The sequence below is a fragment of the Rhipicephalus microplus genome, chromosome X (genome assembly GCF_043290135.1).
Source record: "Rhipicephalus microplus isolate Deutch F79 chromosome X, USDA_Rmic, whole genome shotgun sequence".
Taxonomy (NCBI): Eukaryota; Metazoa; Arthropoda; class Arachnida; order Ixodida; family Ixodidae; genus Rhipicephalus; species Rhipicephalus microplus.
The window spans coordinates 210,971,132-210,986,360 of record NC_134710.1 but is presented as its reverse complement, the minus strand read 5'-3'; the positions used below and the strand labels follow the sequence as shown (position 1 = coordinate 210,986,360).

At 45.7% G+C, this 15,229-nt stretch overlaps 1 protein-coding gene across 1 annotated transcript in view; it reads left to right on the top strand.

Moving 5' to 3' along the window:
• LOC119187713 (cubilin) overlaps positions 1-15,229 on the top strand; it is a 174,414-nt gene that overhangs the window by 19,392 nt on the left and 139,793 nt on the right. Inside the window, exon 4 of the mRNA XM_075878533.1 lies at positions 2,144-2,365. Coding sequence (XP_075734648.1) covers positions 2,144-2,365 — 222 coding nt within the window. The remainder of the gene's footprint in view (positions 1-2,143; positions 2,366-15,229) is intronic.

Below are 15,229 nucleotides of genomic sequence, written 5' to 3'. Positions count from 1 at the left end.
GGAAAACTTCTGATGTTTGGCATTACAGGAAAAGAAGTGTGACTAAAGAGAAAGATGTGGTTGTGGTTTAAATATGTTATCTACTTCTTTAGCTTCAATATTGAAGAAGGTAAAGAGGAGTGTCGCTTCCAGACACTGGTTAGTATAGGTTTGGAAAGTCTTTGTTAACCTCCTTGGCCCTGCTTACCAATATATGGAAGCTTGGTTCACTGACAGGAAAGCATGTTATGATAGGGGTGGATCCCATTGGGGATTTTTGTCCGTTTGCATTATGTGTTATGTTTATAAGTAATCCAGGGGTGGAAGTGCTGTGCCAATTGCGCCATGCTGTGTCAATCTGACCTGATGCTGTGTTCGGTGACGGTGAGGCAAGTTTTTTACTGTATGAACTCAAAAAAAAAAAAAAATCAGTGTCATCTGTAAAGCGATGGCTGCAATAGCACCAATTTGTGACATAATGATGATGTCACACGCTCTCCTTTCTCTCTATTTTTGTTACTACACCATCACGCATGTCTTGCGCAAACCGCACCCCAATAACTGGGGACTATGTACATAATCTTGGAAACGTCCCATAAGCTTACGCGCACAATGAGTATATTACAGCTTGCTCTAGAACTTGCGCCGCTACTAGCGATAACGCAGGAATCTTTGATGGCACTTGTATAAATGCCACCGCATTTTGCTGCGTGGCAAAATATTGACGGCCGATGCTCTGTTTTTCGCTAGCTGCTATCAGTGTACAGCGTGTATTGCTTGTAGAGTGACGTTTTGTTTTCCGGGCACAAGTACTAAAAGGTGCACTCATGCAAACAGAGGCTGCTTCTCGTCCTTCATGACCCCATGACAATACAAAGTCTGACAGCGAACTCTTTTGGATCCGACATCGTGACACTCACAAATACAAAACGCTGGTGTAAGAGAATAAGTACGTCCGCTCCAGGGGGAAAATGCTCTTATCACACAATCTCTTCTTGTTGAGAGCGCACCACGTAGAACGGTTTACGAGCCATGCACTGATGCTTGCCGATATCGCGTGCGCCAGCTGTCGCAACCACGTCCTTTATTAAAATCAAAGTTCATGGCTGCTGCTCGAGCGACCCTCCCCCCCCCCCCCCTTTCCCCGCGTCTTTTCATGCTCGTTCAAGACAGGCGCCGTGTGTCCTCTCTGCTTCAGCATTTGACGGCAATTCTAACACGAGGTGGGATGCTAACGCGTGCCCCCTCTGATTGACGAAGATAGGCCGTCTTGTTTAATCTCAGCTTGAGTAGCGCTCATCACCCCAGCTTGCGCAATTTTATGCGCGGGTCGAATGTACAATGCACGGCGAATGGTACCAACTTGTACTTTACGTGGAACATTGCGGCGACGGCGAAAACCTGTTGAATGCCCATATAATTTCTATCGTAATAAAAAAAGTTTCACTTAATTTTCTAGTAATGGGGCGCTGAGCGCACCTAAATTTCCTCGTGGTTCTCATGTTGGCTGTGGCACTTCAATGGCTGAAGTTAAGTTTTTTACATTTATTTTTATAGAGCCCTATGGGTTTAGTATGAAAATAACATTTATCAGATAGTAGCTCATCTCTAGTCGTGAGTTGCTGTTCATGTTCGATGCAATGTTTTAATCACATTTTGAACATTGCAACATTTTGACATTTATTTTTTTTTCATTCGTTTGAGGTGTAGTAGCTGTCCAGAACGCCATTTATGTTTTGTTTTTTTTTGCTGCGCTTTCACCTTCGATGTTGTAAGGTTTAATATATATGAATTTTGGGTAAGTGTGGTCGCTTGATCACCATTGCATGCTTAGTAAAAGCCACTGAGATGTTATGTGTTTACCAGAAAGCGAAAATTCTAATTAACAGTGATGTGTGACTCGAGAAATCTGCTCCAAAACACACCTTTTGCTGCTCGAGAGCTGCTCTAAAACTCTCTTTTTACTGCATCAAAGCTGCTCCAAAAGCGCAGTATTCCTGCTCTCAAAGCTGCTCCAAAAGACTGAAGCCCGCTTCCACCCCTGTTAATCTGGCAGATATCTTGAACTCTGGCAGGCAGTCTCATTTAGTCTGGCGGAGGGGAGGGGGTAGGGAGAAGGCTGAAATGTCGTTTTTTTTACAGTTTTACTTTTCTTTCTTTCCAGATAAATACAACTGCACAGACCCTTCAGCAAGTGCAACAGATCATATTCAGCACTTTGCGTGCACAACTAATAAGACATACAATTTTTTGTTTAAATCAAATGGAACAGGCTTGTACCTTGACATGAAGGTAACAATGTTCTTGGGAGATACTTTCACCTTGAGCAGTGGAACTGGAAATAAGTCTAGAAACATCACAAGCCTGAAAGGAGAGCAGCATTCATGTGAGTAATTATAGAATCCATCAATTTTTTTGTTGGGTAGGTTAATCACTTCTTAGCTTCTCCAGCTTCACCATAATGAAAATATTGACACACCTCGATGGGCGCATGAAGAGGAAGAGGTAGAAGCGGTCTGGCTCACGAGCAGCTCGGTCGCCGGTTTTCTGGCTCTGAGCTGTACCGATCTCAACCATTTTCCTGTAAATAAACGCGTTCCTTCGTCACAGTTGTGGTGGAAGGTGCTGGGTAAGCCAGCTACTGTCAAGCGAGACCGGAGAGCAGCCGTCTACTAACGACGGAACCGCAAGAGCACGAGCTTCGCCGCAGCCGTCGACTAGCGGGCTTGCCACCACTACCTCAAGATATGAACTTGGACGGAGACATCCAGCAGCCGGTCGCGAGGGCGCCGTCTTTCCACTACCGAGAGCCACGCACATTTACAGGAAAACCTGGCGATGACGTTGAAGAATGGCTCAGCCACTATCAACGGGTGAGCCGAGCCAATGGCTGGAATGCGGCCAGCCAGTTGTCCCACGTGGGTCTATTTCTCGATGGCAGTGCTTTAGTGTGGTTCGAGAATCACGAAGACACCTTGACAACATGGGACCAGTTTATGGAGGAGATCAAGAAGTGCTTTGGCGACCCTGCGACGAAGAAGAAACGTGCAGAGCAAATGTTGTCGCAGAGAGCTCAAGCTTGTGGTGAGACATGCAGAACCTACATTGAGGAGGTACTGAAACTGTGCAAATGTGTGGACACCAACATGACGGAAGAGGACAAGGTGGGCCACATTCTCAAAGGAATTGCGGAAGACGTCTACCACTTCCTTATCGGCAAGGAGAGTCTTGAGTCTGTGGCCGATGTGATTGGGCACTGCCGAACGTTTGAGGCCCTGAAGACTCGCCGCATCACTACGAAGTTCGGACGCCTTGCCAATGTTACGACCGTCGCCACTGTCGATGTGTGCCAAGACTCCGTGCCTACCGACCTTTCGTCAACGATTCGCCTCATTGTACGTGAGGAACTCCGTCGTCACCTTTACGCGCCCTTGAACGCCCGAGAACCACCGTGCGATACACCGTCCACAAGTATCAATGCTACGAGTTTCGAGGAGCGCAGCTATTCCAACCGCGGCCCTCAGCTAAGGGCTCCACCACCGGCGTCTTCTTATGTAGAGCCGCCTCATGCTCCCCACAGTCGTTACGGCTACAACAGCCATCCACCTCCTTTTGCGTCTCAGTGGGAACAGAGCGCCGCGTACCCTCAACATCCAGCGACGTTCCCTATGCCCCGTGAACGGCCCGTCTGCTACCAGTGCGGTGTTCGTGGACATATCGCCCGATTTTGCCCAATGCGACGTAATCCACGTTCGACATTCCCTCAGAGATCCGCGACGTTTGCACAACGAAGCCAACGGCCTGACTACACCTACTGGCCCCCCAACCCAACTGACGAGCGGCACGCCTACCAGCCGATCAACCGGAGTGATTCGCCCGGATCTGTGCGCAGCTTAACGCCGCCCACCACCCGTCCACCTCGGTCACCGTCTCCACGGCGCCGGTCACGAATGTCGTCTCCGCCACCGGGAAACTAGCCAGCGCGGCCGACGGAGGTGAGGTCGCTGGACGTACCGATTTTCATCAAAGAATGCCTCCACCAGTTTCTATGCTTCAGAATAAGGTTCAGGTACTTGTTGACGACGTTCCCACGATGGCATTGATAGACACTGGCGCAAGTGTTTCCGTGATGAGTTTAGTTTTTAAGCAACGACTGGGCCGTAAGGTTATGTTTCACTGGGACAAACCTGCCACATTTCGGGCAGTGAGCGGCGCATTCTTGCGTCCTGTCGGCGTCTGCACTGCGTCTGTTAGTGTTGCCGGTAAAACGTTCAAGGCGGAATTCACAGTACTGGCTCAATCAACGCATGACGTTATACTTGGCATAGACTTTTTGCGAGAGTGTCGTGCGACCGTGGATTGTGGAGCAGGTGAGGTTCTGTTGTCTACTCTCGCCCAGCAGCCTGATTGTGAGAAAGGTAACCTCACTGTAGCTAAAGATGTACTTCTGCCAGCGTGGTCCACGGCCAGCGTACAAGTGACCACTTCGGAAACCAACTCGAGTTTGAATTCACGTGACATAGTGATTGAGCCATTGCCTGTAGCTTGTCTCAAGAAAAACATCTTTGTACCACGGTGCATTGTATCTCTCGCAGACGAGACGGCTCAATTATGGGTGATAAACAGCTCACCCGAGTCGGTTGTACTACCGGCTGGTATGCGCCTTGCCCTGTTCGAAAAGCAGAGCAGCACCTGCATTGGAGCTTTAAGCGATCTTGAAAGGGCGGGTCCGGAAACTTCTGGTATGGAAGCTGAATTTTCAAAAATGGTTAGCAAGTCCATTTCCTCACAGAAGCGCAAAGACCTGGTTGCACTGCTGGCGAGACATGCTAAAGTATTTGATTTTGCACGGACGGTGCCTAGGGCTCAGATACCGACCACGCGCGCTCGTCACAAGATCGATACTGGCTCTGCTCATCCTCTCCGACAAAAGCCCTATCGCGTGTCCGTGTCCGAACGCAAAGTTATTGCTGAACAAGTTGGCGAGATGCTAGCCACTGGTGTAATTCAAGAATCGTCAAGTCCGTGGGCTGCACCTGTTATTTTGGTAAAGAAAAAAGACGGGTCCTGGAGGTTCTGTGTTGATTATCGGCGTCTCAATTCTATAACCAAGAAGGACGTGTACCCCCTCCCCCGCATTGATGACGTAATTGACTGCCTTCATTCAGCTTCCTACTTTTCTTCGGTAGACTTGCGATCCGGGTATTGGCAGATTCCCATGGATCCAGTTGATAAAGAGAAGACGGCTTTTGTAACGCCAGACGGTCTATTTGAATTTAATGTTATGCCGTTCGGCTTGTGTAATGCTCCGGCAACATTTGAACGCTATATGGATACCGTCTTGAGAGGCCTTAAATGGGAAATTTGTTTATGTTACCTGGACGATGTGGTTATTTTTGGACGAACTTTTGAAGAACATAATCATCGCCTTGACGTTGTTCTAACATGTTTGGAGAAAGCCGCCTTGACACTGAACTCAAAAAAATGTCGTTTCGGTGAACGGCAAACACTGGTTTTAGGACACCTTGTGGACAAAGCTGGTGTTAGGCCGGACCCGCAGAAAGTGGACGCCGTCAGCAAGTTTAAGCAGCCACAGTCTATCCGCGAGCTACGAAGCTTTCTGGGCCTATGCTCTTATTTTCGCCGCTTTGTACCTAATTTTGCTGAAAAGGCCCAGCCACTGACTGACTTGCTGCGCAAGGACGTCCCTTTCCACTGGACACCAAATTGTGAGTCAGCGTTTAAGCAACTAAAGTTCGCTCTCACTTCCGGGCCAATACTATGCCACTTCGATCCCTCTGCTTCCACGGAAATCCACACCGATGCCAGTGGAGTTGGTCTCGGCGCGGTGCTTATTCAACGACACAACAATGCTGAACACGTCGTCGCCTATGCAAGCCGGTCCCTGAGCAAGGCAGAGCGTAATTATACGGTTACCGAATTGGAGTGCCTCGCCGTCGTTTTCGCCGTACACAAGTTTCGCCCCTACATCTACGGTCGTCGTTTCTCAGTCATCACCGATCATCACTCTCTTTGCTGGTTGGTGAGCCTACGTGATCCATCTGGTCGACTTGCGCGATGGGCCATACGGTTACAAGAATTTGACTTCACGGTCCGCTACAAGAGCGGTAATCGCCACGCAGACGCTGACTGCCTGTCACGGCTTCCTCTACCAACGACCGAGTGTGAAGCTGATAATTTTGACGATTTTATCACAGCTATTGACTCTCATTTTCCTGACATCGCGGCTTTCCGGACAGCACAGCACGAGGATCATTGCTTAGATCACCTGTTTGCCTCCGCGAATGACCCGGCCAGTTCAAGCTCTTTTGTAGTCCATGACGCCGTCCTTTACAAGAAGAATTATTCTGGCCAAGGCGCCCGTCTGCTTCTGGTAGTTCCACGCGCTCTACGTCCCCAAATTTTTCGGTTCTGCCATGACAACGCAACCAGTGGGCACATGGGCTTCGCCAGAACGTTTCATCGCATCCAGCAAAGGTTTTACTGGCCCAAGATGCGACGCGACACAGAAAAATACGTAGCGGGTTGCGAACAATGTCAACGTCACAAGCGTCCCACGACTACATCACCCGGACCTCTCCATCCCGTACCACCTCCTAGCTCTCCCTTCGAGATTGTTGGTGTCGACCTTCTAGGTCCGTTTCCGCGGTCAGCCAGTGCCAATCGATGGGTCATCGTGTGCGTCGACCACCTGACGCGCTACGCAGAAACTGCGGCTATACCTACTGCAACAGCCTTTCACGTGTCGCAGTTTATGCTTCGGCATATCATTCTCCGTCATGGCCCTCCACGAGTCGTCATTAGCGACCGGGGACGTCAGTTCGTCGCTGACGTCGTTGAAGAGATCCTACGCCTGTCTGCCAGCCAATTCCGCCACGCAACCCCGTATCACCCCCAGACGAATGGCCTCGTAGAGCGGACCAACAGGACGCTAACGAACATGTTGTCAATTTATGTTGATGCCAAGCACAAAAACTGGGACGAAGTACTGCCCTATATCACATACGCCTACAACACCGCGAAACACGAGACAACAGGGTACGCGCCCTTTTTCCTGCTCTACGCCCGCTCCCCTCGCAGTTGCCTCGACACCATTCTGCCTTTTACGTTAGATGTGGAAACATCGGTTGCCGAGTCACTATGCCGCGTTGAAGAAGCCCGTCGCGTCGCACGCCTTCGAACCATTGCATCTCAACAGCGCTCCAAGACCCGGTACGACGCCCACCATCACTCCGTTGCCTACACAAAGGGTGACCTGGTGTGGTTGTGGACACCTGTCCGCAAACGTGGTTTATGCCAAAAGTTTCTGGCCCACTACTCCGGACCATTTGTAGTCATTGACCGTCTCAGTGACGTCACATACGTCATCTCCGGCGTCACAAGCAATGGTCGGCGCTCTAGCAAGACACAGCTGACACACGTCGCGCGCCTCAAGCCATATCACCACCAACCTTCCTATTGACTCGCCCAGTGGGCATCGTCTGCGAACGGGGGAAATGACACACCTCGATGGGCGCATGAAGAGGAAGAGGTAGAAGCGGTCTGGCTCACGAGCAGCTCGGTCGCCGGTTTTCTGGCTCTGAGCTGTACCGATCTCAACCATTTTCCTGTAAATAAACGCGTTCCTTCGTCACAATATTTTTTTCACAAATGCTTCATGCCTGTTGTGCTTTAACGCTTTTACTCCCATTGATGAGTATAGTCCTCATATTTTCTACCGAAATGACCGATGATGACTATATACGTCATCAACCAAAATAGGTGCCACATGGAATCAATGATGACTACACTCGTCATAGTTGTGTTTCTTGATGCTAGATGGCCAAATTTTTTTGTCCATGTTGTGCCATTTGTGTCTTGGCTTTCATTGTATTGCTGTACAGTGAAGCCATATTCCAGTTATTTTTTTTTTTGCAATCATTAAAATAAAGGAACGTATTGAATTGAAAGAATGGTACCAATTTATTCAGGCAAAAGCTCTTCAAACCGAGTTAAAAAATATTTTCAATAAATTTGTTAGATTGTTTGCTTTATGGTAGCAAAAGGGTTTAGTGTATAACATTATTTTAAAGGGGTACTGACACCATTTTTTGATGGCGAGGAAGAAAGTTTAAGTAGAAAGACAGGGAGGTTAGCCAGTTCTTAGACCAGCTGGCTACCCTGTGCTGGGGAAAGGGGTGAGGAGAATGAAAGATGTTAAAAAGAAATGTTGCGAAGAGAGGGAGAAATAACCAAAAAAATGCGACAGAGGACAGTATAGGACACTAACGTCTGTCTCTGAGGCCAGTTGTCCGCAAAAAGCGCAGCAAAGCTTTCAAAGTCTTCTGGGCTGAGGATGGGCTCAGCCAATGACCCAGAGTTTACTGTCGTACAAATGTCCTGTATGCAGAGACAGCTCCTAGCAAATGTGAAATTTGAGGAAATTCTAATAAGGTATTCTATTTTGACTAAAGCCAATTATATCATAGTGTACCTACGGACGTTGACACTAGCCTAACATCAGGCTACAGTGCTAGTTCTGGCGAGTTCACACAGCTGTCTGACTAGTTGTGATGATATCAGGCACCACAAATTCCAAAATGGCCACTTGTACGTCACCAACGGAGCTGTGGTGCTGTACGGCTGTAGAAATGTTACAGTATACCTTGTGCGAGCACGCGAAAAGACCCCGTTGTGACATCACGGTACAGTAGTAACGAAAACTAGTCATACAGTCATACTGTACTTACTTTCCTGAGGTGCATTCACATTTAGCAGTGCATTTTTTAGGCTGTTGAGGGCTTGGGCTTTTTTTTTTCTATGTTATGCTAAGAAATGAAACCTGAAAGTTTGAGTCTGTACCTCTTTTAGAAGAAATTAGAAAAAAGTCAAATAAATATTGTGTTGCAGTTAAACCAAAAACAAACTGTTTCTGCTGTTGCGGATGCTGCTCTTTAGGCCGTGCTAAGCACAACTGTTTATGCAAAAAATAATCTGTATTTCGAAAGCATGGGAGCTGATACAGATTTATTATCTGTGCCACAAACTAGTTGCTTTAACCCTTTGAGTGTTGAACTTTTCTACAAGGAACTTTTGCAGATGGTCAGATTACACTATTGCAGTTTTTGAATGTACAGAATGTGTTTGGGAATTATATTTTGGTGTCAGTATCACTCACAACTGCATAGTGTTGATTAGTATTCCACAGAATGGCATTGCTTGAAACACTGGTCTGTGCAAACTGCCTTATCACTGTCTGCACATGTAAAACCTGTGTTTGTTCTTCGCTTGCATTGACGAATTTTGTTGGCACATACATACGGCATCTTGTGCGCGTGTGGCTGCCTTGGGCAGAGTAAACTTGTTAATTAAGGAGTATGAGAATAACCATGAGTGACATTGATAAACAAGCTTAGAGTAGTGCCAATAAAAGTGGAAATCAACTCCCACCACCCCTTCAAGGAAGTGTTGATAATGATAAAATCAAATTTTGCGCGCCTTTGTTGTGATCTTGGGTGAAGCCAAAATTTGAAAGGGCGTTGCCCATCAGTGCCAACTCAATGATGCGCTGATGCTAGAAATCAGTTTTGTTTATCTCCGCAAGAAGATAGCACAATCATTTCTAATGCTATTCGTAAGTCCTTGGAGGTGGCAGCAGCTCCCAGTGAGCATGCATTGCGGTCATTACGACACAAGATTTCAAGCAGAGATTTGAAAATGTACTTGTACGGCAATGACACTGTGAGACAGAAAACCGCCGTCGTTTGCGTACGGCACAAGCCCTTAAACAGAGTAATACACTCCCATATGCATTGGTATCCTTGTACACCATTAAAATTTTGCACCGCCGCGGAGGTTTAGTGGCAAAGGTACTCTGCTGCTGACCCACAGGTCGTGGGATTGAATCTCAGCTGCGGCGGCTGCATTTCCAATGGAGGCTGAAATGGTTTAGGCGCCATAATCTTACGATGGTTTTGGGACGTTAAACCCCACATATCAATCAAATCATCATTGAAATTTTGACAATATGTTTTCAAGGCCCTTGGGAGACCTGTGATTGTGACCTTTAAAAAGTTAAGAGATAAATGAGCTGAAAGGTGGCAGAGTGTGAACAAGGAATAAGACATCGCAAAGCTCACATGAGTACGCTTGACGGTTTGAGCTTTACCCACTCTATACCTCCGAGATCACACATAGCAGGTTGTGCGCAGTCTCGGAGGTCGTTACACAGTGCGCCCGGCTGCACGCACGCTATCTGGCAACAGGGGCAAAAACCGCGGAGTGGTTCATATCTACTCCAACAGGTTCCGCCACCCTACCACTTCTTACGTGCATTCTACAGCCCATGATAGCCAATCAAATCAGCAGCATGGTGACGACAGGTGGCCAGAGTATGGCACTTTGTTAATGGGTGGTTGAGAACACATTTGGTCGTGCACGTTAAAAGTGGCAAAGGTGGTCGATTTTAGCGGTTAATATGGCTTTCTTGGCTGATGTTACTTGGCTGATGCCTTCGTCATTCATTCTTGGCTTGCACCATGCTTGGGCAAACTTTGCATAGTTCTTGCTGCGTCCGCCTCGCCAAGCATTGTACGGGTCTGCTTTAAAGCAGTTTCATGGGCCACGTAGGCGAGCTCCAATCATTGTTGACGATTGTGCTTTTAATCCGTAGTTTGCCGAGACTTGCAGTGACTGGCTTCTTCGGTTGTGCACACCCTCTTCAGTCAAGCCATGGCTATAGTTAAACATAATCAAGCGCACCTACATTTATGGACCTATGGGTATATGGAGTTGTTAAGCGAAAGTACCGACTTCGAAGCTGTCGTGATGCGGCTATACTAGCTACAACAGAGCTATGCATTGGCTATGCCAGCTGCCACGCGGCTATGCTGCGCCACACCAGCCGCTGCAATGTTGCGGAACTCGGCCCGGCAGCTGCGAGGACTGTCTTCATCGGCGGGGCATAGCTTGGCGGCTGCTGCTCCTCGGCACATGCGTGGGTAAGCGAGGTTAAGCACAGGTTGTGGGCAGCTGCAACTTAGTTGTTGCTAGGCAATGGGGTGTTTGCTAGGCAATGGCATGGAGAACTTTTACACACTTTGTTACACACTTCGAGTGCTTTTTTACCTTCGTGTTAACGAGAGCACTGAAAGCTACTCAGGCAGGGGGATGACAAAGGGGTAAGAAGATTCATCCCTTCATCAGTGCCTCATGACCTTAAGTACTTTCATTTCTTGTTTTTTTTTTATATGTGCAGCTTACTTGCAGTGTGATCACGAACACGTAGCAACATCTTGTGACGGCCATGGTAACTACGTAGTAAAACAGCCGATTGCCGTAGACATGGGTATTGGCCTCGAGGACATAACATGACACCTCCTACATTGTGACGATACTCATAAGATGCCAGGTTGTGTTGTGTTGTCTGTTAGAGCCCTGCATTTCCGCCACGCATTCCTGTTGTGGCTGCTTGCATACTTCCCTGTTGCCTTGAAGTTCATTACTTATAAAACCAGTATGACCTGGTGATGCGTGCAAGCAAACCACGACTGTGCTTCCGCTTGTGTTTCAAGTAGCATGCTACAATTGTTACTTAAAGCCATTAGAGCTGACGCCATGGAGGACACTACAAGTGATGTCACGAAAGCTAACCTGCCAATCCGTTATAAAATACTTGAACTATTGAATACTTGAAATATAATGAACTACTTAACTTGTAACCACGAAGGAAACAAGCCGACGAACAGTGATAGATTCTACATGTGCGTTGCAGATGCATTATTGTCAATGGACACATGAGAATGCTCAGCTAAGTGCATCACCACACATGCCTAGAAGAGCTGGTGGAATATTTAAAACAAAAGACTGATTTCTCTTCCACAGCTCTTCTTAGTTGGGCTCCAATCTAATGGATGATTATCACTGTCTTTTTCTTTTTTCACTACTGATACGTTCACTTTTCACCTTGGTTTACACTTGTCATCAACAATGATATTCCGTACTATGCCGAAGAATTCTCATTCAGAGACATGACAGTTCCCTATTTCGGAAATTTTTTTCTGCAAACATTGACAAAATTACCAGCATATTTCGCTGCACTACAGTACTAATTTCTGTCCAAATTCCCGTCATATTTCCCTACACCGCAGTACTAATTTCTGCCCCCTCCACGCACACGCATACTAAAATTACACTTGTCTCACATACTGGTGATATTTGAAATCATGACTAGCCCTTCCACTGCAGTGCAACAAAAGCATTACTTTATTAATTCATATACTGTTAGTGCACTGCACATTGTGGTCTTCAAGTCTAACACCAATAGTGAACTAGAAATATATGCAGCCATAATATCTCCAGCTGGCCAAATTAAGCTTCACGTATTGAGAAGTGCATGTCGCGAGCGCCAAAATTTCTCCGGAACGTCGCATTCCACAACTATGCTGCAAGGCATGCAGCAAGGCTAGCAGAAGTATCCTATTTGTGACATCAAAATGATCGCACTGCCAGCCTCTCCAGTGGAGGCCGTCGCAGCTAGTATGCCACCGTTTATAAAGAGAAAAGGGGGCAATTTCTAGTTGGCTTTGAGAAATGTAAATTGTAGGCCGTGTGTTGCGCTTATAATCTTTGGATCGCATATTTTTGGGAGCCTCAACTACCCATTGCAGCATTTACTGACCATGCTCAAAAAGTGTTTCGGGCCCCGTTAAAACAAATTATATATATATATATATATATATATATATATATATATATATATATATATATATATATATATATATATATATATATATATATATATATATATATATATATATACATACATACACACACACTTTTTTTCCTTATTCATTAACGAGGGTCTCGTACTGGCAGACTTGGTGTCATTAGGTTGTATACGAGGGACCGTTGGTCAGCTTCCCGCTTGTAATAAGTTCACGTGCTACGTGACGCCACACATGCGCATAAAAGGTGTTTCACACTCGCCGCTTGGCATACAGATGGCGCTGACTGACACTCCCACTTCTAAAATTCACATATAAACCCCAAAAAAGGTGGATGGAGAGAAGGCCGCTGTGATAGCTCAGTGGTTAGAGCATCGAACGCGTTTTTCGAAGGTCGTAGGTTCGATTCCTGCTCACAGCTGGTTATTTTTTCACCCACTTTTCTTTCTTCTTATTTACATTCCATTTGTTCTAATAACTTCCCCGATACATTCCTTGGCATTGTTGTCTGTTAGGTCTCATTATTATTGTGTTACAAACACGGAAAAACGAGCCCTTAGGTACACACTTCTTTCCTTTATTCATTAATGAGGGTCTTGTACTGGCAGACTTGGTGTCATTAGGTTGTATACGAGGGACTGTTGGTCAGCTGCCCGCTTGTAATAAGTTCACGTGCTACGTGACGTCACACACGCGCATAAAAGGTGTTTCACACTCGCCACTTGGCATACAGATGGCGCTGACTGACACTCCCACTTCTAAAATTCACATATAAACCCCAAAAAAGGTGGATGGAGAGAAGGCCGCTGTGATAGCTCAGTGGTTAAAGCATCGAACGCGTTATTCGAAGGTCGTAGGTTCGATTCCTGCTCACGGCTGGTTACTTTTTCACCCACTTTTCTTTCTTCTTATTTACATTCTATTTGTTCTAATAACTTCCCCTATACATTCCTTGGCGTTATTGTCTGTTAGATCTCATTATTATTGTGTCAAAAACATGGAAAAACGAGCCCTTAGATACACACTTCTTTCCCTTATATATACACATACACGCACACACATAGGATGTTTCAAGAAATGTGGGCAATATTCTTTAAAGCTCAGCAAAAGTCACTATTTGCTCACTGGCTTTAAGGTTGCTTTTTCTGTTGCGGTGGGCATACTTGGAGGGTTGAAGACATAATTTAGAACAGTAAATTAGAAATTTATTAACTTGAATTATTGGAGTTTGTCAGTTAATTAAAATGGGAGAATTGAAGTCATTCATGCAAAGAACCAATTGCCACTTTGAGATTTCATAAAAGCGGCCTCTAGCAATAATTGAGAATTAATGAAATTCTCGAAAGTTCTGCTACGAAACCAAATAACACGATGAGCGCAACAAGCAGACTACTACAATGACATCACTGTTCAAAACAGCGGTTACAGGGCTGCAGTTCTTCCCCTTTCGTTAATGTATGTGCATCAGGCGTGCAGTAATTACAAGCGCAGCACACACTCCCACAGTACGAAGTCTGTTGATGGTTGATATAACAACGCTCCCTCATTTTGGACGTCTCAGACGTATATGGCAGTTGCGCTCTTTCGCATATCTGTTTCATCGTAGAATTTAGGAGGATTTCATTAATTTGCAGGTATTACTAGAGGCCACTTTTTGGAAATCTCAAAACGACAGTGGGTTCTTTGCATGAAGGGCCTCAATGCTCCCATTTGACTTAACTGCCTAACTCCATTTGTAAAGAAGTTAATTACTTAATCTTTTCTAATTACTGTTTAAAATGATGTCTTCAACTCTCTTAAGATGCCTGCCACTACAAAAAATCAACTGTGAAGACAGCTAGAAAATGGTGCCTTTTACTGATTTTTAAAGAATATTTAACACATTTCCTAAAACATCCTGTATAGATATATATCACCTTCGATACAGAAGCCATATCTTAAAAATAACAAACTCTTATTCTATGCTTCTTGTTCACCCTTTCTCTGCCCAGAAAAAAGGAAATAGAACCAAATTTACTGAAATTATTTCACTCATTTTGTATAGCTTTTTTTTAATAAAATGGCACTTTAATTTTAATTCGGTAAGGTCCCATCAATTCATTAAATAACTGCATAAAGAAAGAAAAATACCTTAAGGATTACTTCTCTACCTGCAATGCAATGAAAGCCAAGGCACACGTGGCACGACATGGACAAGTTTATTTTTCATGAAATTTTGAACTAAGTATGTTGATTATGTTACTTTGAGATTGTGTCGAATGTTTAAGTTTGTTAAACGAAACTTCCGCCTAGCTCCTCCGAAAATCAGATAATTTTCTTATCTTTCAAATGTTTTACCTATATCGGAGTACGCCTGTGTGACTTGGGACCCGCAAAGTAAGTGGCTTGAGACCTGAAAAACCCTATCTAATAAGCTCGTGCTGGTACAACACTGTGCAGCCTGGTTTGTCAGTCTGTAACTATGACTTCACGTTTAGTTTTACTGCATTTAAGGGTAGGTTGGGGTGGGAATCACTAAACACAGG